At 47.2% G+C, this 27161-nt stretch overlaps 6 protein-coding genes across 9 annotated transcripts; 3 read left to right on the forward strand and 3 right to left on the reverse strand.

Moving 5' to 3' along the window:
• Positions 1 to 1370: 1370 nt before the first annotated feature.
• On the forward strand, positions 1371 to 7589 carry DFL_001907 (uncharacterized protein; the record flags this gene model as incomplete). The annotated part of the gene is made up of 5 exons (XM_067630606.1): positions 1371 to 2033; positions 2093 to 3696; positions 3759 to 4189; positions 4254 to 5199; positions 5249 to 7589. The coding sequence occupies 5 exons, from the start codon at positions 1371 to 1373 to the stop codon at positions 7587 to 7589; spliced, it is 5985 nt and encodes a 1994-aa protein (XP_067493234.1).
• A 3957-nt stretch (positions 7590 to 11546) lies between these two features.
• Positions 11547 to 12594, forward strand: DFL_001908 (uncharacterized protein; the record flags this gene model as incomplete). Of its 2 annotated transcripts, none has more annotated exons than XM_067630608.1 (2): positions 11547 to 11948; positions 12004 to 12594. In XM_067630608.1, 2 exons carry the CDS (start codon positions 11547 to 11549, stop codon positions 12592 to 12594), a joined length of 993 nt encoding a protein of 330 aa, XP_067493236.1. The 2 variants fall into 2 exon arrangements, with proteins under 2 accessions (XP_067493236.1, XP_067493235.1); XM_067630607.1 differs by having other exon boundaries at positions 12010 to 12594.
• A 1998-nt stretch (positions 12595 to 14592) lies between these two features.
• On the reverse strand, positions 14593 to 16398 carry DFL_001909 (uncharacterized protein; the record flags this gene model as incomplete). The annotated part of the gene is made up of 4 exons (XM_067630609.1): positions 14593 to 14749; positions 14822 to 15435; positions 15490 to 15674; positions 15765 to 16398. The coding sequence occupies 4 exons, from the start codon at positions 16396 to 16398 to the stop codon at positions 14593 to 14595; spliced, it is 1590 nt and encodes a 529-aa protein (XP_067493237.1).
• A 547-nt stretch (positions 16399 to 16945) lies between these two features.
• On the forward strand, positions 16946 to 18421 carry DFL_001910 (uncharacterized protein; the record flags this gene model as incomplete). Of its 3 annotated transcripts, none has more annotated exons than XM_067630613.1 (1): positions 16946 to 18421. In XM_067630613.1, the coding sequence occupies one exon, from the start codon at positions 16946 to 16948 to the stop codon at positions 18419 to 18421; it is 1476 nt and encodes a 491-aa protein (XP_067493239.1). The 3 variants fall into 3 exon arrangements, with proteins under 3 accessions (XP_067493239.1, XP_067493240.1, XP_067493238.1); XM_067630614.1 differs by having other exon boundaries at positions 17522 to 18421; XM_067630612.1 differs by having other exon boundaries at positions 17639 to 18421.
• Positions 18422 to 19309: 888 nt separating this feature from the next.
• On the reverse strand, positions 19310 to 20080 carry DFL_001911 (uncharacterized protein; the record flags this gene model as incomplete). The annotated part of the gene is made up of 1 exon (XM_067630615.1): positions 19310 to 20080. One exon carries the CDS (start codon positions 20078 to 20080, stop codon positions 19310 to 19312), a length of 771 nt encoding a protein of 256 aa, XP_067493241.1.
• A 3100-nt stretch (positions 20081 to 23180) lies between these two features.
• DFL_001912 (uncharacterized protein) lies at positions 23181 to 26903 on the reverse strand (the record flags this gene model as incomplete). Its single annotated transcript, XM_067630616.1, has 7 exons — positions 23181 to 23189; positions 23271 to 23372; positions 23642 to 23925; positions 23986 to 24061; positions 24125 to 26463; positions 26540 to 26652; positions 26734 to 26903. The coding sequence occupies 7 exons, from the start codon at positions 26901 to 26903 to the stop codon at positions 23181 to 23183; spliced, it is 3093 nt and encodes a 1030-aa protein (XP_067493242.1).
• Positions 26904 to 27161: the final 258 nt, after the last annotated feature.

The raw sequence follows: 27161 nt of genomic DNA on the forward strand, positions 1-27161 counted from the left end.
AAGTTCCCTGAGAAGCGTTTGTGCTTCAGACAGTGAGACGGGATGCAGCGACAAGGTCCATCCGGCAGAGATTCCGTGTGCGGGAGAGCGATAACGTTCGGCGTCCCCTCTCAGTTGCAGTTGCTAGGATCGGTGGCTAGCATCTCCCCAGGCAGGTATGTCTTGCGCGTTTTTTTTGTGATTTCGAATTCGAGGGTACTTTGGATATGGCGATTACTTGAAGGAGTATCGAGCGAAATAAAGTGTCGGATTTTTTGTGAAAAAGAAAAAGGGCTAGGTAGCTATTTGGCTGGAGCTTCAGGCAGTATCCAGTATCACAAGCGGCCTTTGCAGGTGCGACAGAATTGGCAAAGGACCTGCGTGGAACTACTTAGCTTACCGGACAGGGTTAGCGATATTAAAACGAATGAGGATGTCTGGTGCATAATCCCGGAGAGCTAAGCATCTGATGCGGGGCCATTGAGTCGTTTAGTTAAAAGGTGGATCAAACTCACCTGTCAATTGTATGTAAAAGTGAACAAATTTGAAATTGGATTATATGGAGGCGCGCACGGAAGGTCTTCGGGGGATGGCTGGTTCGTGGTACGGATCGAAAGAAATAGACAGCAAGGCCCATGCAAGTGCAATACCTAGGACAAGAAGACACATGCAATGGAGCCGTAGTTCGGCCTGTCAGATCGGAATGGATGTAATCCCTGCCTGCATATTCCGGGGTGAAGTACAGTACATACGCATGAGCAAGTGCTTGAGGAAGAAGTACTGGACATACATAGATTAAAATGCCGCCTGAATTGACAGTCGCCGCCGCATTCTATTATATATTACAAAGGGTAGTAGGCAGAGTTACATACAAAGCACATTTGAATTAGCCTGGCGAAATGGGCAAATCTCTCAAATAGTGTGTGCAGGATCCAGTCAGAACAAATACAATTATAAGATACCGAACTATAGCTCGCATGAAGTGGAAATTGCACCAGAAGGCATAAATGATATCCCTCGTTATATCGAAGTGCCTCCAGATGATATTAGAAATACAAGGACATGCCAGAGTTACTGGGGTCGAGGGCATTTGCCAAACGGTCGGGTCAGCCTTTATCACGAGATCCGCGACAATGTGTTGTCCCCGACGTTGTTGCTGTGGAGACCAGGGTGCTGGACTGCTGCCCGCGTTTGGCCTCCTCAAACTCGACGCTGCGCGTTTGTTTCATTTCAACCGTCGACGACGACGACGACGACGATAACGAAAACCCGAGTAATTAATCCTGAAACACAGCCTCGATCATGTTGCTATAGCACTCTAATCCCGACCTAAAAAGACATCCTTACTCCTCAAGCTCATCAATTCTTTCAACAATATCCCGTCCGACGACATGGCTGTCACAAAAGCTACGGGACCCCACGATACCATACGCAAGGGACTAGCGGCACTGGATTCGTGCACCCCATCCATCCCGGTGGCCCTGCACGATCTCCTTTTTCCAAAATCATCCAATTCATCCAAACTCGTCCGAACCAAGTCAATCCCAGCCTTAAAAGCCAAAGCTTCAAGTTCGGCAAGTTCCCCAACAGCTATCACGGATGAACAACGATCAAGGATAGCCATAGAAGCCCTCAACAGTTCATTGCAACTGCTGAAGGATGCAGCATCTCAGCCTGTAAACGGGAAATCGGCGAAGGGTGCATCTTCCAAATCGACGTTGGATAACGTAATAGAATGTGGCAGAAACGCCCTATCCTACCTGAGCTCGAGGAGCGACTGCGGCTTGAAACCCGGAACCTTGGAATCCGCTCATATGAACTTTTTGAACCGGTTAGCACAACATGGAAAGTACGATATCGGTTTGGAGGAAGCTCTCAGCTTAAAACTACGTCTGTGTGGATCCAAGCCGGAAAACGGGAAAAAGAAGACAGCAGAGTCGGTGTTTGACTGGAATGAAGCTCCTAAGGAACAGGAATTCTTGGCTCTCGCGATCAGTGTCCAGATAATAGCCCTGCGTCTAGTGGCCGCAAAACCAGAACCCTCTGTCCTACAGGTAATGGCTACCACTCAACCTCCTTATCTTTCCATTCCTAACCGGTTCCTTTTGCCCAGAAATTGCCGAAGATCCTCCAGCGACCGAACAATGCCTACAGCATGATTGAATCTCTCTATAAATCTTCCCGTATAAAGGCAACTAAACAATTCGACTCGCTGGCGACAACTACATATACTTGCGCATCCGCATTATCGAACTTACGAGAAACAGATCTAGGAAAGGACACTTTAGCAAGGTCAACTGCGGAACTGAGATTTCTCAGTATACTGTACAAGGTGCTACCGGCGAAACTTGAAGGATACTCTGTCCCCACCGCTCAGATTGGCGATATATGGTCTTTATTATCCCACTCTATATCAGCAACTCGGACTAAACCTCTAGGAACGTCGCCAAAGGAAAATTATCAAAGGATATCGGCATTTGTCACCCCGATACTCGCCGAACTAGTAGGAGGGAACATATCACTAGACGGCTTTGAATCCAAGTATCTAACCTGCTGCATTACCCTAACTGCGGCTGCAGAGGAAGCTCGGCTCTGGGAGGAAGTTCCAAAATGGCTCAAAGACCTGATGTCCCGATTGAACTCTAGACAGCACCAAAACCTTGTCAATTCGAGCACCGTGCGGTTAACTACGAGTACCCTTAAAGCCATTGCAGCAGGGGTCATCCCGCCAACAGCGACAGAAGATCTACAAAAGGCACTTGAAATTCTTCTCCAACCGTTATCGGGAAGTAAAGAGAAGCTCCAGAATCTGTTTGTGGATGTTATGCAACTCCGTCGGGCATCTTCGAACTGTCTTAATGCTGGTGGCAAAGCCTCCGAGGATATTAGCAAAGGATGTGTCGAGCTTTGCTTTGGCGCAATTAGTTTCGCCCGGAGATGCGCTCTCGCTGGAATTCTTGATCTCCAAAGTTCCTCGAAAGACCGACAGATGATCATCGCTTCCGTTGACCATTTCCTAGTTGCCTCACGAAAATCCCCAAGATGCCACGACATCGACTCGTGGTGGGAGCTCGAAGACCAACGTCTACAAGAGATCATTGCACTCGGGAGACTTCTTGACGAAGCAATAGAAGATGAGGACTCTCCTTCAACTGACTCAAAGCAGAATATCTTCGAAAAGGTCTCGGTTTTCTATCAACAACATTCTCTCACCCTACGAAAAGAAAACCAGGCAGAGAAATCAATCCAGGCATACCAAAGGTCGATTGCCTGTTTCGAAAATCGACCCTTGGATGAAGCAATATCTGGGAACCTGGCGGCAAAGCACGAACGACTAGGAGCTATGTATGTGGGACTAGGTGATCTCTCTCGAGCGATGGAAAGTTTCGACGCTGCATTGAAAGTTCATGTTACAGTTGGAGATTTCGATAACATTACAGACCATTTCGCGGAAGGGCAAATTGATGACCTACATAACGAGGAGGAAAAGGCGATAGCTAAAACGCTCAGTCAATACGTTAAGTGTTGTCTTGATTCTGGAAAGGAGCTGAGGTTCTGGGATAACCAGGAGTTCACCGATGACATCAGATACTTAGTAGCCTTATTTCAGATCCAAGCATGCCTAGGGTCGGGATCGCCGCAATGCTTTCAATTGGTGTTTTCTCCTCTTTGTCAGCTGCTCTCGAACGGTGGGATCGCCCTTAATATACGGTCAAGGTAAGGTGAAGCCGATTCCTAGGTTGTCTCATTGTTCTGAAATGCTAACATTATATCCATAGAGGCGCTATGATATTGGTATCCATCCTTCCAGAAATCCCTGAGAAGGAAATGCAAAAATCTATACAACTCGTAGCGAATCTCAGAAGCGAAATTTTTGACCTTACCAAGTCATTACCCAGCCAAACCCCCCTCAGCGGTAGTAACTTATACCAGTGCGGGACTCTATCGTTGGCAATCTGTGTAGCATACCTCTCGGACCATGACCAGAAAGTCGAATACCTTCTCGATGGCCTCAATTGCTGGGAGGAGCTTCTCCAAGCCTGCGCATCTCGCCAGCAACTGGCGGAGTGCTCCGCTAATGGCGACTTTATGATCGAAAAATTGAGACTCCTCGTCGATTTCTTAGACATGAAGGGGTATGCTATGGCAAGAAAACAGGCTCTAGAGCTCCTTCTCAGACTTTATAAATTGCTTGAATACTCAGTCGACGGTAAGTTAGATGCGGTTTCCATCCATTCACCCATGGATCTCAATGCTAACAGCTGATCATATAGTGGTTGTGGGGTGCACTGTATCCCTCGGCGTCCAATATCTTCGGCTTGGATTCACTGGCAAATCTGGTTCCATCTTGTCAGATGCGGATGCATGGATCAAAAAAGAAAACGTATCCACTACCACGAAGCTCGAGTGGAATCTCGCGTATACTGAGTACCTAATCTCCACCGGCGAGGGCAATCTAAGCAAGGGAACAGATTTCCTAGGTGCTGCCCAAGAGCTGGTTGAACAAGACCCTGTTGTCTTCGCTGCTGCTGCTTCGGGAGCGAAAATGCAAAAGCGTGTGGAACTGAACCGTCTGGTATCTCGAGCTTGTTATGTGTCCTCACTGCTCGCTCTAGATAAAGGCAGCATCAACACTTCCATCGCATTGGCTAGACGTAGCTTGAAGCTCATTCAGAGAGCGTGGGCTGGCCTCGAAGCATTAGCCAAACATAAGGGTCAGGCTTCTGCAAACGGCAAAGCAGAGCCGGGGATCGTCACGTACACCACTACCGTCGCAGCGCTCAACGGCCCGTTCCTCTGGCCGATTGTTCGTTCGATATACGACATTCTTGTTCATATCGCGACTCTCTACATTCATCAGGGTATGCAGAGAGAAGCTTTGTTCTACGTCCAAGAAGCAAGGCTGGTCGCTGAGGCTGTTGATTCGAAATCACTTCTGTTCCATATACTCTCCATGTTTGGGGATCTGCACATCCGCCTCGGCATGCTAGAGGAGGGTGAAGAAAAACTGCGTCAAGCCACGATGTTAAAGGAGCAACTTCTCGAAAAGGGTAAAGAACTCGTTTCATTTGACTGCACCTTAGGTATAATGTACCGAAAGAACAAGTCATGGACCATGGAACTCGACGCATATAATAACGCGGAGAAGACTTTGGAAACCCTGATGGGAAGCAATGCTGGTAAGATGGAGGGTATCGTGTTTGGGGACATCACGGAGAAGTAAGCACATCCTAATATTTATATAAGTACCAAACTAACGATTAAAAAGGGTTGCCAACCTACAGATAGCGGAGACCGAAGTAAAGTCGAAGGGGAGAACAACAGTTGGAACGAAGGGCAGAGGAAGAACGACAAAAACAGCACCAAAGACCGCAGCTTCCAAAACAAAACCCCAAACAGACTCTGCTATCGTAAACCAATGTGCGGGTTTGGCCAGACTCCGGGACGATGTCCTGCGCTTGAAAGCCGTAAACCTTGCCATTCAGCAAAAGTGGGACCTTGCGCAAGCAATACTAAGCGAAACCGCAAACTCGTCTCTTGGGTCTCGAGAACTTGTTACCCAGAGACTAGCAGTTGCGAGATCTTCCTTGCTGCAAGCATTGGCCGCTATTGAGGAGGATGATGAGTTCCACACACTTCAAGAAACGGCGATAGTCATTCCCAGTGTCGCCTCAGTGAAAACCATAGAGGCAGCACCAGCAAAGCCGGGGAAAAAGACTCCGAAGAAAACTGTCGTGACTACAGAAGGCGAACCCGCAGCGCCTAGTCGCTCTGCAATCCTTCTCCACGAAGCTCGCGACAATATGCTTGCTATCCAGGCACTAGCTGCGACAATATGTCCGACCACAACACTGAACGTCTTGTCGACAATGCTGGGAGAAGTCATTTGTCTCCTAGCTGCAATAACATCTGACGCAGGAATGGGGAAGACAATTCCAGCCATCAACTCCTTGGAGCTCTACCGAAGTATCTCGCTCGCCAGAGAAAAGAGCGCTATTGAGGAAGAAAAGGCCGAATCAGCGGAGACAGATGACCTAAGATGGCCAACCCTTCCTCAGAGCCGATTGGAAATCGACACAGCTTCCCTCCTTAATTTCCAGAATGATTATGTCGATATTATTCCGTCAACTTGGGCTGTCGTTTCCATCTCGCTGGGTGAATCACGGGAAGAGTTGTTCTTTACCCGATATCAGGCAGGCGAAATACCTTTCATGGTCAGAGTTCCCCTAATGATCAGTGAAGACATGAGCATGGAAGATGAAGAGCAATTCGGGTTTGAGAGGGGACTGGCAACCCTCCAGGACATTGTCAAGCGCGCCAACGTCAGCACTCACTCGGCCAAAGATATGATTACGAAAGATATCCGAGCGAAATGGTGGAAGGAAAGAGAGGCCCTAGATGCAGAGCTTCATGACCTTTTGGTGAATATCGAGAACAATTGGCTACGTGGCTACAAGGGAATATTCGGTGGGTATAAGAGGCACCCGGAACTTATCGCGAGATTCAATGCATCCTTTGTTAGGATTCTAAATCAGCACCTACCTTCGCGAAACTCGGGGAATAAGAAGAAAAATCACCGAATTGTTACTTTAGATGAGAGGGTTGTCGAACTATTCCTTGGGATCGGAGACCCGACGGAGGATGGGGTTGACTTGGAGGATCCAATCCAGGATTTAATATATCTCATTATCGACATCCTGCAATTCCACGGAGAGAAAAACGCAGCAGACGAAATCGACTTGGACGATATGATTGTCCTGATTACCGATGCCCTTGAAAGTTACCATATAGCAATCAAGGAGTACGAGGATGCGACAGCTGTTGAACACACCGTTTTGATTCTCGATAAATCCGTTCACGTTCTGCCATGGGAATCACTTCCATGTTTGGACGGACGCTCAGTCTCACGTCTTCCATCGCTAGCATCCCTGCGCGAGCGACTTCTCCTTCAGAACTTTTCATACGAAAACCAAGCGGGTTTGTACATCAACCGATCAAACACAGGCTACATTTTAAACCCGGCGCTGGATTTGACGAACACGCAGAAAACCTACGAGGAAGAATTAAGATCAATGACTGGCTGGGAAGGGCTTATCAGCAAGATCCCCTTGGAGAAGGAGTTTGCGAGATATCTCGAGGAAAAGGACCTGTTTCTCTACTTCGGCCATGGCAGTGGGGCACAGTACATCCGAGCTAGGACGGTGAAGAAACTCAATAATTGTGCCGTTAGTCTCTTGATGGGCTGCAGCAGTGGGAAGCTCACCGACGCCGGCGAATTCGAACCGTATGGTATGCCGATGAATTATTTGCAGGGGGGCTGCCCTGCGGTATTGGTTACATTATGGGACGTTACCGATAAAGATATCGATAAATACTCATCAAAGGTATTCGAATCTTGGGGGTTGTTCAAGGATGAGAAGGATAAGAAGGCTTCTAAGGGCAAGACTAAGATCAAGATCAAGCATGATCACAAGGCTACGGTTGAGAAATCCAACCACGGCATATCATCCTTGTGTTTGGCCACGGCCACAAGCAGGAGTGCCTGCAAGATGAGATATCTAAACGGGGCAGCGCCCGTCGTCTACGGTATCCCAGTTTACCTCAAATAATTGTTGTTAGTAAGGCTGCCTCGTTTCAGCAGCCGATTTTAGTGCCACTTTGTTTATACATAGATAGCTGTTTGGGGAAGCGAAGCATTCGTATGGTGTTTTTTCGAGATCATGTTGATAGATTCTTCATTGGGGTTATTTTAGTACTTTTGCCGTTTATTAGCGTGCGTTTGGGATATTCACATATTTCAGGTCATTGATTTTCAAACTATTGTAATGTTTCTATTCTTGATCGAAACGTTGAGACGGTCTCCCCCTTCGCGGAGTCCGGTTTACGAGACCAATCGAAATCAAGCGAACATTTCAGGATAGGTTTCAGCACTTAATACTAGCCGCTGAATCCTCAAGCGTCTACATTGAGTCAGTCTAGGCGATTAGGGAATCCACATCTAACCTAAAGCTTCAAAGAACCGGTGCCTGAAGCTCAAATATATACTGCAGGAACTTATAGATTGCGGGAAGAGCCTGAGGCATCCGTATACCTTCTCGCTACCGGCTGGGGCCGAAACAAAACAACACCGTCAGTCGTGAACGTTTAAATTGCCCAATCGCTCGCATTCCAAACGTCTTGAGTCTGGGAGTCGATCGAATACTAAAAGGAGAGAGACATGCATACCCGGTCACTGCAAGCGAGAGGGAAACCACGTTTTTTTTTTCAACCTATCGGGCGCGAGAGAGAAAAAAATATCACAAAGCCCTTTGAAGATCGGATATCGAATGTCGACCCGAAGAATTAATATAACAAATTAAGCCTTTTGACACACAGTTTGTTTACCAAAATAGAACATCTTGAGTTCAGAGGCGTTGAGACCTTCAAATTAACAGAAAAAACGCGGGGTGCAGACAATTTAATTTTGCAGAGTCCGGCCCAGGGTTAGCGACCCCTCCATAAACGAGCATCCACATGCGAAGGACGGCAGGTTCTTCGAACTCAATCGAAGGGCCCAGCAAACCAAAGGTTGATGGGTTCAATTGAGCCGTGGTTGAACGAAAAAAAAAAATCGATCCTTTGCTATCCGTCGATTGAGAGAGAGAGGGGGTGGGAAACAATGAAAGGAAGGCGATATTGTTCAAGCCAGAGAGGAAGGTGATATCGAACAATTGAAAGCCCATGCAGATATATTGCCTCTCGGCTGCGAACAATATTGACTTCCACGCGAGCCTGGGCGGGCCGAGGCCTGAACGGGCATCCGGAGGCTTGCAAGGCACACTGTAACCTGTCGATTCCAACCAATTCACTTGATCCTTTCAAGAATGTTTCTTCGATAAGATTTTTATGGCGTCGGCTTGGGGCCACTTTTATTTCTCTATTTGCCCCAAGCCAGAAAGTAGTTTAATTGGATAAAAGAAGTTCGTGTGTCGTTTTCATCAACCAGACTTGTCGACGGGGGTGGACGCGCAACCATCAACCTGCATGTTTAATTTCCGATGGGCCCCACTCCCAGGCTGGACTCTCAAGCAGAACACTTTTTGACAGCTGAAGGGTAGGATTTTTCTAATCTGCTTCGCACTCGGCTTCTTTGTTCGCGGTCTTTCCCGGTCCCTGGACTCGGTTGGACCCATAAGGAAGAGCTTATGCTCTGGTGGAAATTAAAGATTGAAAATTGCGCATGACGAGAGGCATCCATCCCGTCAGCTGAGCTGTACCTACTGACTATCCGAATGCCTGGTTTGCAAGCTTCCCCCAGTCCAAGTTCACTGCTATCGATACTCTCTCTCCGTTGTCAAACCTTTTTCTTCTTAATATTGTTAATATTGTGAATTTGATATCGGTAGGACAGGAGATATATGCTGATAAAGGCAATTGGATGAGCGGATGATTGTTGGTTGTTACCTTCCTCGCCAGGCGACTTGCGTTTGACGAAAGCATGTATGCGTGTCTCTTATGCACAAATGGAACAGTCGAATCGAGTCGCCATTATCCACTGGATTGGCGAAAGAAACAATTTTGCGCTCTTGATTTCTCTCTGCTAGTTATCGTGAGCTGAGCATGGGAATTCGAAAAGCCACCCGGTTACCTATTTTTTGCTTCAGTAAAATTGGCATCGTAAAGCCAGTTGGCAAACGAAAGCCTTCGAATGAAATTGACCGCTAGCTCTTACTCTACTCGCCGTGTAAGTTTCTGAGAGAGCCTCAAATGCAACTTTGCTCCGTCGTTTGTAAAAGGACCGAGGACCGACGTCAAGTAAACTTACGCAGGAGTTGAATGGCTCCGTATGCGATCCAGCCGGCCAGCGGAGAACCTGATTCGATCTTCATGCAAGGTAAATTCTCTCGACTAGTCTCCCTCAACCACCGGAGCCCTTTTTCTTCGAATCAATTGGATGTTACGTGCATGTACGTATATCGGGAAACGCCTGACATGATGTCGCATTTCGCAACGGGACGCAAGATCACAAGAGCTGAACTAGCACACAGGCTTCTCGGTATCCTAGGGCCCTTATGCACGAGGAAATTGGATTCCAAAGGCTGCATGCAAAATTTTGGTTGCACAGCATTGAATTGCGACTTCGAATTCGTGCGATACCTATCTATGGTATACACAGTACGCTAAACCTGGCCTAACAAAAAGGCAAGCGTTCTCGAAAAAAGAAGGTTCGGGCAAAAAAAAAAGCCAATTTCCTTTGCGAGCCAATAATATGAGCCGCGGTTGCCAATCCTTTTAACTTGGGGACGACTCCATTTTTAAATTGAGGTTAGTGGGCCACCGTAGTGCGACGTTGAATGTCACCAATATGTTTCCTGTCCTTAGCTAATCGAGGTTAAACCCCGCGTTGGATCTTTGGAAATTGACCTGGGATGCTTGCTAACTTACGGAGCAGCTAATCTCAGAACGACGAACGAACCCGCGGAAACAGAGCTTAAGAGACTCACAGCGATCGAAGAGCGCAGTCTACTATTCTTAGCCTTGACGAGAAGAAGAAGAAGAAGAAACGGTCTTCTCCCTTTGAAGGTTCCCTCGTCCAGGTTCCTTTTCGAGAACCCTGCAGGGACCCAACATGCGATAAACATTCGAGGCCTTGCAGGTATCCCACCACCCCGGTCCCAAATATTGCTGGTAATATCCACAATCAAGGTTACTCCCCCTTTTACGGCTTGGCCTGTCCAGCCGCCAAGGGGGTCGGATGGGCCAATAGCGGACGAATCCACAATTTTGCTTTTCCGCGCGCTGTAGCACGGCCCATCTCACCATCCGCCCATGTCTGCTTTAAAGGTGGTGATCCCGTCCTAAAAGTGATCCTGCCCTTCCCTTTGGCTACCAGCATGTGAGGGATCATCAACAACGGATGCCCGTTTATCGCCAATTTGTGACGGGAAGCGATCTCGACCTCTTGCGTTTTTTTTTTTCTTCTTCACCCATCGACTCGGCTCTTCATTTTCTTCTTCTCCCTGCATTCAAACCTTTCAATCCCTTTGCTTGCATAAGAGAAGTCGAGAGTGGATAGTCGTGTAACAGCCCGGATTTTGTGTACTTGTGCTACTAGGATAGTTAGAAGCATAAAACTTGCGACAATTCACGCAAAAACGAAAGATCAGATATATCTCCGACAAGAAGATAAAAAGAAACGGACGGCTCTTCGAATCGTTCTTTTTATTTTTATCTGCTCAATTTGGATACATATCTTCACACGTTCAGACATCGATCAAGAGGGGTACTTTGCTGTACGACCTCGACCATCCGATAGAACCCCTCAGCCTCACGACTGATTGATCAATCGACCAAGGTTCCTTCAAAGCCTCTTTAACGACAAACTTCCAAATACTTTGCACCTACGATCTTTTGACTGCAAATTTAGCTGAATTGCTCGGGCTTATCATCTGACATGCACAATTAACGATATTCGGACCCTCTTTTATTCCAACCAACTTGATACAATCTCTCGATCACTTATGATTCCTTAGGAATCCCACATTCGTTTATAGAAATATATATAATCAACCAACAAAAAGCCTACCATGGACCGACGCTCTCTCAAAAAATCTTCGTTTAGCTCGTTCTATTTATATTTTACAGTTTTTATAATATTCTTATTCTCTTTCACCTCCGCCGCTCCCAGCCAAAGGCCGTTCGAGGAGGAAGCATCTTTAAGGATACCATCCGACGGAGACGCTCCAACAACCGTAGTCCCAGATTTAGCAAAGAGAACGGCGACATACGCACCATCGACAGTACGAAATTCAGCTTCAACGCCAACTGCAAGCTCCGATAGCGATGGATATGTTGCACCGTTCCCGCGTGCGTTTGATACTAGCGTCGCCTTGAACAACTTTACCGCACCTGGATGTCAATCATTCTTCCAAAGCTTCCTGAATAACACTGACTTCATCGAATGCATGCCACTCTCCTTCTTTATACAGGTGAGTAACCTTTCTTATATTTTTAAAAATATACCACATCTAACTAACAATCAAGCCACAGAACTCCAAGTCGTGGTTCGACATTACTAAGCATGGAATTGTTCCGGTTACCCAGGCTCTCACAAAGTCTTGCGGTGTCGACTCGGGTCGTTGTAACAGCATCATGAACGAACTGGGTAAATCTCTCCTCGACGCCTCAACCTGCGGTGCAGACTTCAAGCTCCGCAATCCCGCTGTCATCCAAGCATATGCCTCTTTCATCTCATACGGAGTCATGTTTGCCGCCGGATGCCAAAGGTCCGAGACGGGATTTTGTTACGCCGACGCGGTCACCAGCACAAACGCCGCCGATACGTACGTTTATCTGATGCCACTGGGAATTTCAATTCCAGGAGGAGCACGCCTTACCTGTTCGACATGCTTGCAAAAGACAATGAGGATATACTCCGCTGCGGCGGTGAATACTTCATTACCAATCTCCTCGACCTACGGCGCCGGAGCCAACCTGATAAATCTTGGGTGTGGTCCCGATTTTGTCAATACGTCGGTGGCGGAGGCACAAATTGGATCGGCAGTATCGCTGAATTCACGGACGTGGATATCAACAATTTCATTCATCGCAATATTATCCATAGCGTTATTATAGGGTAATATCTAATACACATCACTATATTAACAAAAAGCCATGGCGTTGTTTGAAACTTTTCTAAAAGGATGATATCATTTTTCTTTCATATATATCCCACTGTAATGTGTCCACGTCCGTACTATATACATATACCATCTCCTTTTTTGGTCTATCTCTCTATCCCTATCTCTTATAGTTGTTTGTACTTTTTGCGTCTGGTGTTCCGGTTGAATATACTTTTCTGTTTTTTTATCAATTGGGAAATCTTTTGGTCAATCTGGGGGCTGGTTTTTGGGAAAGATACTTGGGAGATCTCTTGGTTTCCTTGTTGGAAGAGAATCTAATTCTGTTTATCTACCAACTTTTTTTTTTTACCCTTAATCTAATTTCTCGCACCTCTCAACCGATACTCCATGGAGCAATATACTAGCGTTCGTAAATATCAAACATTATGCACCAACATGCGAATGAAATAATCAAGTTCTGAGTGTGACGGCCGTCGGGGACAACCCTATCTCAATTACTTTTTTACAAGCATCTAGATTCATATATCCTTACAGGTGTAGTGTCACGTTAGCCTGACAAGCCTGACATGGCAATTGCCAGGTTTGACGGCAGATCAAGTCGAAGTAAAGGGCTGTCGACAAACCCGAGAACCAGGGATAAAGGCTGTAAAGTTCGCTATCAATGACATCCCTACCACCCGGCCTGTATCACATTTACTCCCGTAAGGCTCTGAAAGCGAGGTTACAAAAGACAAAAAGGGTTCATTTCATCTTAATTTCCCCCATGCATGTATATTTGCCGGTGGGAAGTTTAAGATCCCCATGGCCCAATTTTTCCTTCTGGACGAGAGAGCCGAAGGTCTAATATAATAGTCACTTTGCTTGAACTCTCTTTTTGCCAACAGTTTTAATAACAGGCGAGAAAGAAAGAAAGAAAAAAAAGAAGAGGATCCGTGTCCTAATCGAGCGCATTTCCTCCCCCTACCGGCTTCCCCTCGATCCATCTTTTTCCGGTCTTGAAGATTCCCGTCGGACGTTAATGTTACCGTAAACGTTTGTGGGGCGCTGCCCTTCAGGTCCTTCGATCGACATCGACTGTGTTGTCTTTGACGTCCCGTTCGAGACAGAGGCCCCTTTCCGTCGCACAGGCGAGGTTCGCAAAGAGGAAACCGCTACGAGAAGTTAAAATCGAAACTCCATTTTACACAAACATTTTCATATCATATCCTAATCCTAACTTGTGCCTAAATGTTTCCTCAAGGTTCCTGAATATGTAGAACGTCACAAAAACCCCCTTGCCCTCTACATCCAACCGGTAGAAATTGCACGGGAGAGAAATCGAAAGACCCTCTCTCCTTTCGTACTACGGACGATCAAACGGGAGGCCCCACGCTGTGATCAGCATAGCATGAGATAGGGCACGATATTGGATCGGCAGAACTAGCCTTATCCTCTCGATGGACCTCTCCACCTTGCCCTTTCGAAGCTTATTTTGACATTTCGGTAATACATATTTCTCCCACTCTCTTCCTAAAGAAAAACCACTCTCAATTAGTTGTTCCTTTTTTTTCCTCTGCCTTCGCTGGTTAATTTCTAGCTGCAGAGTCTGGTTAGTGGCTTCGATTTAGATGATCTTATGCGTGCACAGCTACCTCACCCACATAACTTTCTCTCTTTTTTTGGACTTTGAATGATAAACTAGAAGGCATCTTAGGATAATACGCGGACCATGTATGTACAGTGCATGTCAAGCCATCCCGCCCCGCTGGAGTGGGGACAAATATTATTACGCCCAGCTGTGTAATGTGAGAAACCCGTAATCCATGATAAATAACGCCGTATGGCCTATTATCCAAACAACAGCGAAGAAAAACCAAGCGGAGGGAAGGGGATAGAAAAAAAACCACGTCCCCGATGTAACCATCCAGAGAGGGTTGGTACCATGGTTATAATGCAAGCCCGAACTTCCTTCTACGTATGAAAGCAATTGCACCAAAAAAAAAAAAAGGGCCTACGATTCCCGGACTTTCCCACTGTCAACAATCATCTGCTCGTCAAGCCTGCCTTTATCCTCAGCCTCCGTCCTCTTCCAGGTAGTGATTCTACCGGACGGTGCATCGATTTCGAACATTCGTATTCTTCGAATGTAATTATTATAGCCGCCATAACTAGAAAAAAAAATTTCGGTCAAACCGTCAGCAGATTTCTTTTGGAAGAGGCAGATGCTTCCAACTACTCACCCTCCAAATCCGGCGCCGCCACCATAACACATCCACAATTTTGGATGCCCTTCCTGCTTCTCCAACAAGCAGTAATCATTCGCGTGATCATGACCGCAGGAAACAACACCAACGCCAGCATTCATTAGCGCCCTGCTAAAGTTCGAGTTGTATCTCGGGGCAGTAACTCCTTCCCGCCACTGTCCCACAAATGTATTTTTGCTATGTGTGTATTCAGGTAAGGGTATGTGAATAAACGCCATTTGCAAATGGATACCAGAGTATTGCTTGATCCGGGGCTTTAAGTTTTCATGTTCATCCTCGAACCATTTGACTTGCTCGGATTTTATCCAGTCGTATCCGGGATAATTCTTCTCATCCGGTGTATACGAATGGCTGTCGAGGAAATACAAGGTGATGGCGGGATGGTCGGCCTTGTGGGACATGATTTGAACGACATAATTGCCCACGCCAGGCAGGGTCTCTGGGCCCGGCTCGGAAAGCGATAGAGGCAAAGTCTGGGTCAATCTCATCAGCTCGGCACGCTTTAGGTCACCTTCGTCGTCGTGATTTCCGTAAATAGTAGCATAGGGGATGTTTCGTTTGATAAACAAATCCGCCATTTTAAACAATGCCTGAGCACGTTTGTCAGTGGGTTAGCGGCAGAGCTCTGGTGGAACTTGACTTACAGTTTGAGCATCCGGGGAGGATTCGCCGTTAACTTGATCTCCGGTGAGAACTGCAAGGTCCGGCTTTTCTTCATCGAGATACCTTCCAACATACTCCAATGTTCTTGGATCTGCTTCGCATTTTGTATCTTTCACAACGGGGTATTCATCTCGACATTCGCCAACGCCAGTGGATAGATGTAAATCTATTCGGGGAGGAATATCAGCCTTAGATCTATATATCTCAAAAACGAGCCCATCCAAAAAAAAAAAAAAAAAAGAATGACAAGACTTACCAGCAACCTGAATGATCTTGAACTTCCCAGATTTCCCAATCCTTAACTTCGGCTTCTTATGTTTCTCCGATGTACTATCCGGCGATCCAATCCTCACACTCAACCTCGCCTCTTTCCCAGTCCGAAGTGGAGTATCCTTAAGCTGCCAATCGAACCTAGGATCCTCAGCATCCGGTCCAAACAGCACATCAACGGCTGTGACAGCATTATGCCTCAGCTTGCCCCTCAAGATCCAAATGCCTCCGGTTCTCTGTTCCCAAACCTCGCCATCCTTCACAGCAGCTGGTTGTCTCCTTGATACTTTAATATCCAACACAACAGGTTCATCGCCCACCAACTCCTTCTCGTGTTTACGAATAACGTGAACGAAAGCATGTCGAACAAGATGTTCCTCGAGGTACAAGTCCTTTTCAATCCTATACCAAGGACTATCTTTCCTACACCCGCTGAGCAGCTTGAAGCACGAAGCTATCTCGATATCGGTTATGATCTGTTGGTCGTGATGCGTAGGTAATCTATTATGGATCGCATTGGGTAGAACTCTGTACCGGGTGTCGAGGAGGTAGACGAGTAGGAAAGCGAGGAAAGATAACACGGCCAGTTGCGTGGCTGTTCGAACGATCCTCCGGGCCATGCTTGGAGGTACGTGTCGGAGATGTGTCGCAAGATGAGATAATAGTTGGAGGCGGCGGGGTTAGTCGGCGAAGGAGATGTTGGTGTTAGAGCTCATCCTCGAACTGCGCATCCCCGAGACGGAGTCTTCGCGAGGTACCCACCTTGGTCCTTTTTCCTTTTCTACGTGGGTCTTGGTGTTCGTGTTTAAACGAAGCTAGCTTTCCGACTGGTCAAAGAGGCAGCGTATCGTGTGCGAACCGATTGGAATTCCAACAATTCACAACGCAGTTTCGCATAATGGCACATGTTGTTTCGAAGGTTTCTGTTATGCTGCTGTGCATGGGGTTAAATATATATCTAAGAGCAATGCCAGGCTTGAAGAGATATCTTTGCCATGATGACTTAAAACACAGCCTCCTTGTGATTCTAGGCAGATTTGTATGTACCGGTCTACCGACCATGCAGCAATTCCTCTATAATGAAAGGGTGGCCCAGCCGAATCATGCCATTCTCTCGATCCCTCAGTTCTTCTCGAGTTGTGCGCTGTTCGGCCTTACTTTCTCACAATGATGTCTCGAAATTTACAATTGAGTTTCCTGTCCTTACTTTTAGTTTTTACTCATAATGCATACGGTCGAGTCCCCATCTCCCAAAATATTCGTTCAAATCTCGTCGCCAGAAGTCCAAAAGGTGGCGGAGGGGGGGGTATTGAAGGCGCTGGTGTCTCTGGAAATGTCAGCGATAATCTCCCCAGTTGGTTCACAAAAGACCTCAAGAAGATAGATGCACCAAGTCCAAGCATCCGAGCCTCGAAGGAATTCATCGAGCTTTTTAAGATAGGTGCTCAATTCCTTGGGATCGCTGGGAGAGCGAAGGACCAAGAAATAACCATACATGTCGACGATGCCGATTTGGTCAACGAGAGAAATAATTACCGCTGGGGCGGGGACGTCATAGGAGATCCTGGGGTTTTGAGCACCCACATGGTATCCAGCGACAGCCGTTACAGTGCGCTCGCATCGATGTTCCGAGGTGCAACTGGCGGTGGCAGGTTGATAGATGATTTCAGTCAAGTAACTTTGTATAACCCCAAGGGTAGCGCCGAGGCACCCTATAAATTCTTGATGTCGAAGGCAAATAGAATGATGATAGTTGAGCGGTACCGTCCTAACGACGACATTGCTATCGAAACGCTGAATTTCGGTGATATCGCTTACCTCGCCTGGAATCTGTACGCCAAGCAGGAGGCGAACCGCAATATGGGGTCAGGGGACATACAGTGGATAGGATTGGTTGATATCAACGACAAGGCTCAGAAGTATATCAAGGAAGGGTACGATGTTATGAAGGGAGTCGATTCAAACGTGGATCTTTCGAAGCCGGGGTTCGACCGTCTCGTACTTTCAGGAACAATTGAAGCCGAGGATCCAAAAGAGAACCGGAAAGGTAACCCAAAAGGTGATCTGGAAGGCGACCCAGAAGAGAAGCCTTCAAAGACTACACGACAGGCATCGAAGCCGACGCCTACAGAGCCACCCCAGGGGGAGGGGGAGGAAGATCCAGCACCTTCACCGACACCCCGGGAGGAAGAAGAGGATCCAAAACCTACACGGGCACCTGGAAAAGAAGAACCAACCCCTGCGCCCACCCCTCCAAGGGAAGAGGAACCAGCCCCTACACCGGCGGCCAAAGACGACCCTAAACCCTCACCAACGCCCGAGCGGACGCTAAAGGATGGTAAAAAGGACAATCCCGATGATGGGAACAAACGTCGTCGGGGGGTAAGGGTACGACCAAACAACCAAAACTCTTCCCTACAAAAACGTCAAAAGGACCCTTCAAAGGAGAAACAGATTGAAATCGACGTTTACAACGCCTTGCTCGCCATACCTTCCGTTAGAGAGTTCACATTCATGTGTGTGCAGAAACGGGCACAGTTGGACCACAGATCTATCAATCTCATTTTGACCCAGCCAAACCGACGGTCTGATGATAATTCTGTCATTGATATCCAAATGCTGCTTCGGGTCAGTCTGGAGTAGTGTAGTAATCAAGTCATTTTTATTTTAAATCCAACATTTCCAAATATATAGTATAGATCTAGTCAAGAATGGTTCTCAATTCAATCGTACAAACTAGCCCATACAGGCTTTTTGGCTGTATCAAGATGTGTATTTAGTTATTCCCAGTTCAATATATTTTGTTACCATCATATACGAATCAACATATCGTCTTAGTAGACTCGGGACCAGACGCTAGCCCACCAACTCGAGACCATCGTCTTAGACGTCTTTTAAACCGTGTCAAAATAAATACCAGTCATAAAGATTTTTGTTCCATTTCCATCTATATAACCCTCGCTCCATTTCGTTACAAGAGAGACATGATAATAATTTGCTGCCACCTGCTCCGCATAACAAGAAAGAATAAAATAAAAAAAAGGGAATACATGACGTCGTGATCAGAAGCGAAGGTCATATAGAGATTTCCAAAAAAAAAAAAAAAAGGTGACATGAATTGAAGATGAAGCTGAAAAGACGTCAAGTCCCCCATCCCATAGGCCAGATCATAAAAAAAAAGACGGGCATAAAAATGGTATGGTTGGAAGAATAGAGCGGGGAAAGTGTTTTATGAAAGAATATGAAGAAAGAGCCGTGCCTTAACTACAGTGGAGAATCGGAGGGGAAATGACACCGTTTCCTCCAGCCGAGTCTCTCTAGAATAGAAACAACCAAAGGAAAATGAGAAGACGATACCGACATGCAAGGTGAGATTTGACGATAAACCAAACTCTGAAGAAATAGATCAACCAGGCAACAACAAAAAATATGCCGTTCCGTACGGAAAACCCTTACGCTAAAGCGTGAAACTGTGGGAAGAGGGAAGGAAGAGGAAAAAAAAGAAATAATAGATAAGAGATGGGAAGACATTTAAAGTAAAGACTTCTTGTGATAAACTACGCCTTCGACAGCAGGATAGTCAACGAACCAGGTGACTTTGTCCTCTAGAACATGGTTGACCAAGGCGCATGGCAATCCTCCTTCTGGATCACCGAATATTTGTTTCAAGATCTCCTGCTTGCCTGCACCGGTGGCTACAAATACGGCCTTGATGGCGTGCTTGATGACGGGCAGTGTCAGAGTGATTCTCTTCGGTGGTGGCTTTGGAGAATCTTCAATCGGAGCAACCCAAGCATCGTTCTCGCGGAGAAGCTCGTGGCCAGGGAAGAGGCTGCAAGTATGGCCGTCTGGGCCACATCCGAGGAGCAAGAGGTCAAAGATGGGCTTCAAGACGCTGTCCCGTGGAGCAAAGTAACGGACGAGGGCTTTTTCGTATTGGTCTGCCAGTTCCTGGGTGTCATCGAGGTATTCGGTATCGATTGGAACGACGGTAGGCTGAGGAGTTCCTTCGGGAAGCTTATCCAACAATTCTTTCTTGAGGAGACCGTAGTTTGAGTCTTCGTCGTCTAATGGCACAGCTCGTTCGTCTGCGAAAAAGATTTGCCATTTGTCCCAGGCGATTTGACCTTCAGCTTCTTCGGAGAGCAAAGCTTGGGCGAGAATGGAAGGCAAAGAACCACCGGAAACTGCGACCTGGAATCTGTCGTGGCGATTGATGGCATGGCTTTGACGTTCGACGATGAAAGTGAGAAGGGCCGATGCAAGGGCGTCCTTGGAGGCGTAGGCGTTTAGATGAGCCATTGTGGAAAATTGAAAGCTGCTAGCTATCTGAAGCTTGGAAATAAGGAAAGTATGATGCTTGAATTGGATCGAGTCGATATCGAATCTGAATCTGAATCGGAATGAATGAAGGCAGAGCAATCAATAGAGGGAGAGTGGGGAGAGGGGGGGCCAGCTTAAGAGAGTGTATGTATGTGGGTAAGTCGAGTGTAAGTATGTGCGAGCAGGGTGACGTTGACGTTGATTCGACAAAAGTTAAGTTGAGTTTTGGTGGCCCAGCGGTGGAGGGGTTAGGTCAGTTACTATGCTAGTCCACCCAGAGTCGGCACTGAACCGCACCCAGCTGCAACTGTACCCACTTGTCGTCAATTGCACCCAACTAAACTGAATGCAATCTAATCCAATATAATCGATCCCACCTGCCAGCAAGATCTCTCGCTACTACTCTCCTAGCCGGGACGCCTCTTCGCCACTGGTTGGCTGGCCCGGTGAAAGTGCAGCGCTGTCAACGGTAGCTTCTAGAAGGACGGCTGACTTGCACAGGTTATTATCATTGTCATTACATTCGCATTTTGCAAGATATCTCCAAGATACATCAGACGAAACCAGCCGCAGGTAATTAGGTAACATAACTCACCTCGTCTCGACCCTTGACGCTAGGCCACTGGGTACCAAACTACCTATCTATACTGTAGCTAAGGAATTAACTAACTCCCTTGCCCGCTGATTATATTATAGAACGCCGGATAAGCACGGGAAAGTTGCTGCTTCTGCGCCTGAATTCAAAATTTGGGGGGGAGGCGGACTGACGTGCAGGAAAAACGCAAACTGCACCCGAATGTAGACTGCAGACTGCAAACCGCGAGCTGCTTGCTTGCTTGCTACTGCTGCTGTGGAGGGGGCGATGAGGAAATGGGTTCTCCAAAACCAATTGCAAAATGTGATATACCAATCGAAATCCAGTCACAAGGCAAGATCGATGCTCCTGCTGCTGCTGTAGTGGTGTTAGATAAAGCTGACAATGGCAATCACACCCTCTTTCGCTTTAAGTATATCTGTCGCAATATACAGGACAACCTGTATCTCTCCCACGACAATTGTTCGACTCGTTGACATGCACCCCCAAAAATGATTATAATTAGGTCAGACTAGCTAAAAAGTTCGATTCAAAGACGCAGGGCAGGCGAGCTCGAAACTTTGGTAGCCGCCTAGCAATTCAAACTTCTGCACTGTTGTTTTGGTTGGCCTATAGCAGGTGGGAAATTTTTATTGTGGTTGCAGTTGCAGGAGCACAAAGCCAAGGTGGGGAGCTAGCTCGAAAGTAGCTATCTAGAAGTGGGGTGATATGACCGTTATCCAACACAGCTTTGGGCTTGGTCCGCTGTGGCTCCACGTTGCTTTGGAAGAAATATGGTATTTGGAAATGAACTAACTAAAAACTTGAAAAAAAAAAGGCTTGAAGGCGAGGGTGGTAGCTGGGCCCAAGCCGATACGAATGACGGTATAAAGGGCTCTGCTGATGCCAATTGCTTGGATCGACCGATGACAGGAGCGGGACGACGAAACTTCAAGAAACAAAAAAAAAAAAAAAAAAAAAGTGGTCCGACTCCATGGTCCATATATACGAAATTCCCACCTCTGTAGCCATGCCAGGTGGAAGTTGCCAGAGTAGGCTCTACGGTTCTGAACTAGCACCACAGGCAATACACCAGAGACAGCGAGGCCAAGATGGAGCTTTTGGGCCGAGAGTTCTCTACAAGTGATGGATTATTGTCCATCACCGCTTCATCGAATGATGTACCGTTTCCGTATCGTGTCTGAAACCTTAAAAAGCAGTCGTAGTGACGAGATAATGCATATTCAGGACACCCTCGCAGACTCGAATCCGATCCGGGGGCCCCAATTTGCTAGTGCCTTCCCTCTCGCTTCAGCTAAAGTATCACCTATGATGTAACTAGGTCTGGCGCCGTTTTTCCGTATTGGCAGCTTTCCGAGCTAGATCATCTCTGGTAAAGATAATCCTTGGAAAAGAGCTTGAGGTCGAATTGTTCCGCGATCCGAGAGGCGAGCAAAAGCGTCGGAAAATGTTGGCATTAACGGCGAACGCCCAAGTGATGTGGTGTCCTTTTTTTTTTTTTGATCTGTGCTTAGCCTGACGAGCTCTGGACTGCTTTGTGCTACTCGATTCCTATTCCCTTTTCGGGCGGTTTCCTTTTCTGATATCCGCAAGTTCGACATAACTTGGGGCCTCGAGCCCAAAACTCCAGCTCTAGTTCGGACATGATGTCACGAAACAGCCCAAAGGAACCCACTGCCCCTCTACGCACACAGAACCTTCGTACAAATATTACCTCTCTCGCTCATGCACGCAACCGTCTACCTCCAACCAGAAAAAAGCCGCAAATTCAAATCACACACTCCGGCTAGCGCGGTAAAAAACAATTAAACTAATACCCATATGTCCCATAGATTGTTGCGTTCCGGGGGTTCTCCTTTGGCTTTAGATTGATGGTAGGAGGAAGGCCAACGGTAAGCAGCCTCGACTTTCCCCGCTCCGTAAAAAAAAAAAAAAGCAGGATATTTGGTGGGTTTGTCCGATGTGCTTCCTTTGACACGGACCACTAGCTTTCGTGCATATGTAAGTAGACTCGATAATCAACTTATGCAGGGGACTGCAGGCGATTGTTTTTCACGTAACGGGAATCGGGAAGTGTATCTTAGACATCAGCCCCAACCTGCGGCTCGTAGACGAATTGTTTCCGCGAGCGCAGATAGGTGTGCGGTCTTAAATTTTTCTAGTCAAGTTAGGGAGGGAAAACTCTTATCTTTCGATCGTATTATCGTGATACAGGACCGGCGGCTTGGTCCAGGGTGCAATCTTATGATTCCGAATTTGCGAGCATATCAATATTCGGCAAAAATATAAATAAAAAAAACTGACCCTGTTCCCATTAAGATACTTCAAATTGCATCCACCAAAAAAAAAAAAAATTCCGAAAGCCCAATGACGTAAAAGCAGCGTTTTCATCGTAAATTTTTAAAACAAAACCCAAAGAAAAAAAATCGTCCGATCTCCAAAGAATAGAACCCAAGCGAATCCTAGACTGCGGCGAGAAAGAGGTCACATTACCTGTGGTGTAACGTTAGTATATGCGAGCCGACGAGAGAAAATCGCATTTGGCCTGCATTATATATCTGATTCTCGACATACCGTACAGTTATCCAGCTGATCAAGATTAATGACAGCACCTCCCGGACCGTTTGCCATTTGACGTCGATGCAGACTTCTCGCAAGCTGCGCAATCATAGAACTCTAGATACAAGAACACAAGGAAAACAAGAATCAGTATATTCTCCTTATGAAATAATGTTTTGTAACTAGTTGCCCATAGCTGCTGAAAAAAAAATCATTTGGTATGAATCCATCTTTTAGGGAAAAAAACAGGTAAGACGGTAGCCCTTCGAATTAAGGAAGAAAACGACATTCTATTCAGAAGAATCGCTATCTCCGGCACCGAGCAAGTGAACCCATTCCCCAAAACTCAACGCAATGCGGTTTCGGAGGGCTCGCCGAAGGCTTACCGTGATAACTGCGTCGCTGAGGCCGTTCTGTCTAGCGATTTCATTATCGCCCATGATTGTCTCCCTGTCCTTGAATCGCTGACGGCCCGCGAGCGGCTGGCCGTTGTGCATCCCAATGCCTTTTCGGGCAAGCTCTTGGAGCTGGCGATCGGGCGAAAATATTTTGATGGTGTCGTCGATACCTGAGACTGCTAGCATAGGTTCCGTTGGATGGCCCTGCACCACGTTGACGACGGAGCTATCTCCATGGAGAATCTGCACAGGTTCTGCCGTTTCCTTGTCCCCTGTAAGTCACTAAAGTTAGCTCTAGGTCTATCGTAAAAACCCTATTGGCCACCACTCACATATGAAGACGTGTCCACAGTCACTACCACTGACGACATACTCGTCTTGTAGCCCGTAGAAATTTACGTCTTTGACCTGCATAAAACTCGTTATTAGCGTGTCCGCAAGGTCGTTGGATCGGGAGAAGAAGTTAAGTACAGTTTGAACATTGCAGTGGCCTCTGTACAATCGGATATTCTCCTCAAGAGGTGCATGGGATTGCAATTTGTTCCGATTGTACCTCGTGACCTTCTTAATGCGTATTGTATTCCGTAGCCTTTCTCGTCGCCGTTCCTCGGGATCGTCTAGAGTCGCGTTCGCTTCCATGTCCTCGTCCTCGTCCTCATCCTCATCCTCGTCATCCTCGTCGTCGTCGTCGTCGTCGTCTTCATCCATTTCGTCGTCGTAATCTTCATCTTCGGAACTATCATCTTCGTCTTCGTTTTCATCGCCAGTGTTAGACATGTTACGAATCGAGTCAAGGATTGCAGAAGTCCTCGCAGCTTCGACGGTTTCCAGGCCGCTTTCGTCCCCTGAGGAGGTGTCATCGATTGCTGGCTCGTCGCCGACGTCGATCTCTTCTTCTATGTCGTCTTCATCCATTACAACGAGAGGATCATTATCCATTTCTTCATCGCTGTCGGACCCAGATTCTGGAACTTCCGATTCCCCATCTTCTCTAACGACGTCCATTATGGTTTGTCGAACAGAGCGTTCGGATTCGTTGTTTGGGCTTAACAATGCCTTCTCGATCCTATCTTCAATCTCAACCTGCTGGTCCGAAAGTCCACCGAACGAAGATTCTATGTATGAATAGTTGATTCCTTCGCCGGCTTTCATGAGAATGCTACGCGCATGCACCCACCCCCAGCGACGTTTAGTTTCCCAAGGAACAGTCGTCGACCCGGGTTCCTGTGCCAAAATATGTGTCATGAGACTCCGTGTGGCTGCCTTTTCCGTCAAAAATCCGGGAAAGTCGGGGTCAATACTGTCGATGAGTTCGTCTTCGTCACCGGAGGCTGGTTCCAGCAGCGTCGTTAGCTTTTCAGCAAGGTCGTCATGCGTAGTCACATCCCAATATCGCTCGACACCTGCAACTCCGTACTTGAGATATTCAACGAGGACGGCAAGGTAATCGTAAGCCCAGGAGGACATTCCAGAAGTAACACGATCGATACCATCAAACAAGAGAGCGGTTCTTCCGGATAAGCTTTCCTCGGATGGCCCAACTAGGACCTTGGTCAATGTCCCCATCGCCTGAACATAGCGTCGGGCTTCCTGCCTACGTCTTTTGAGTGACTGTTCGCTACTAGGCACGGGCGTTTCGAGGATGGCTGCGGAAGACTGCGAAGCCGAAGTTGAGGAGGAAGATGCTACTCGCTCTTTTGTATCGTGGCTAGTGATATAGTCGTCCATCATATCTAAACACTTAGTAAACGGGTCAAGAACCGCTTCTGGGTGCGAATGAACGGTCTCCGTAACCAGAGCCGGCGTCTTGATCCCGTAGATAATTCTCCGAGCCTCCACAAATGAACATGCAATCTTAAATGCTGTTTTCTCCAGATTTTCAATTTGGGTATCCTCATCCGAAGGTCGACTTCTCCTTGGGCTCACTGATTCCCGCCAGGCTTTTTCAACCGAGCCCATAGATGACGTCCTACTCGCTGCGTTCCGTTTACGCTTCAGCTTCCTCGGACTCGACCCGGATGCTGAGCTTCTAGCTAGGCCAGAGGAATCCCTCTTCGTTCTAGACCCAACACCTTCAACAGTTGACGATTCTCTCTTTGGCTCCGCTTCAAGGGCGTCAGGTGACCTGTGGATGTCGAAGCCTCCAATGCCTCCCGCGGACCAGCTAACGACAAGCTCATTTGGGCAATAATCTGATATTTTGCATGCTGTAATGTGACCTCCCCGGCTTCCCCTGTCAGCCCAAGGTTCATCCTCGCGAGGCGCAAACCTCTTGACGCAGATTGGTTCGTTGTCTTTTTGTCGGAGCATACGCCTATCGTGAAGGAAACAATATAAATGGCTCCCCCCTAAGGCAAGATAGTGGGGTTGTGAGGTAGCAACCGAGATTGTGTTAAGATCCAGTGGAGATTTGCGATACGAAATCAAGGGCCGTGGCCCGTCCCTGTAGTCGTCATCGTCGCGAGAGAATCGTCCGAGTCTCGTGCGACTTGGATCAGACGGAGCACGGATATCGAATTGCCGAACGTCGCCGTCCTCGGAGCAGGTAAGGAATAAATGGGGTGAGTTTTCTGTGATGATTCGCTTCACCCTATCACGGTGGGCTCGGTAGACACGGGTATTGGTCTCCCCGTAGGATAGTCGTGATGTTTGGCGTACGGCATGGGCAAAGCTAGAGTTGGTACTATCGATTGAAGATGCCGTGTAGTTCACGTCAAACACCCTGACTTCTCCATCACCCGCGCACGAGATTAATTTTCGGTCTTCGCTATGTGGCATAAACTTGACGGAAAAGATGTTTTGTGTGTGACCTTGGAAACACCCTTATGTAAGCTTGTGGGGCTACGATACGGAATTATAGGTGTTGGAATATAAATTAGGGCTCACCAGTAGATATAGAGTGAGTATGGCTGAACGTAGATTCAGAGCTACTCCGTTGGTGAATATTCACATGTGTATCATCACTTCCAGAAGCCAGCAAGTTACCGGACTGCGACCAACTATTTTAGCGAGGGGAGTACATTAGTGTTTTGATAACTTGATATATTACGTAGGTTGCAATTGGCGAGGTACAAACTCACGTCAGAGCATTGACACAGCCGGAATGAGCATACAGCTCATTGACAATATCGAGGTTTTTGACAAAGCTTCTGCTACCATAGATGCCTTGATGGGAAGTCGTTCCGAGGTACGAGCCCTCGATTTCCCGAATCAGAAGCCGCTTATCGAGGTGGCTACCGACTGCAGGCATGTTGGTAGATGTTCATTGATACAGGTACAACGTTAGGTAAGTTCTGGGGAAAGCCAAGTTACAACAGAGGGAAGGAAAAGATAGTCTGGAGACGGTTTGCGTATTCAAGAAGTCAAGCAGTCTTGCAACTGAAGTAGGGTATTGTGGTAACCGGTGGTCGGTAGTTTGTTTGGCTGAGCGAGAAGTTGAGGCCGGTGACTACAATGGAAGTATATGCTAAGTTACGGCCGGTTGGTTACGAAGGAGGAGAGAGAGCAG

The sequence above is a fragment of the Arthrobotrys flagrans genome, assembly GCF_004000055.1.
Source record: "Arthrobotrys flagrans strain CBS H-5679 chromosome Unknown unitig_3, whole genome shotgun sequence".
Classification (NCBI taxonomy): domain Eukaryota; kingdom Fungi; phylum Ascomycota; class Orbiliomycetes; order Orbiliales; family Orbiliaceae; genus Arthrobotrys; species Arthrobotrys flagrans.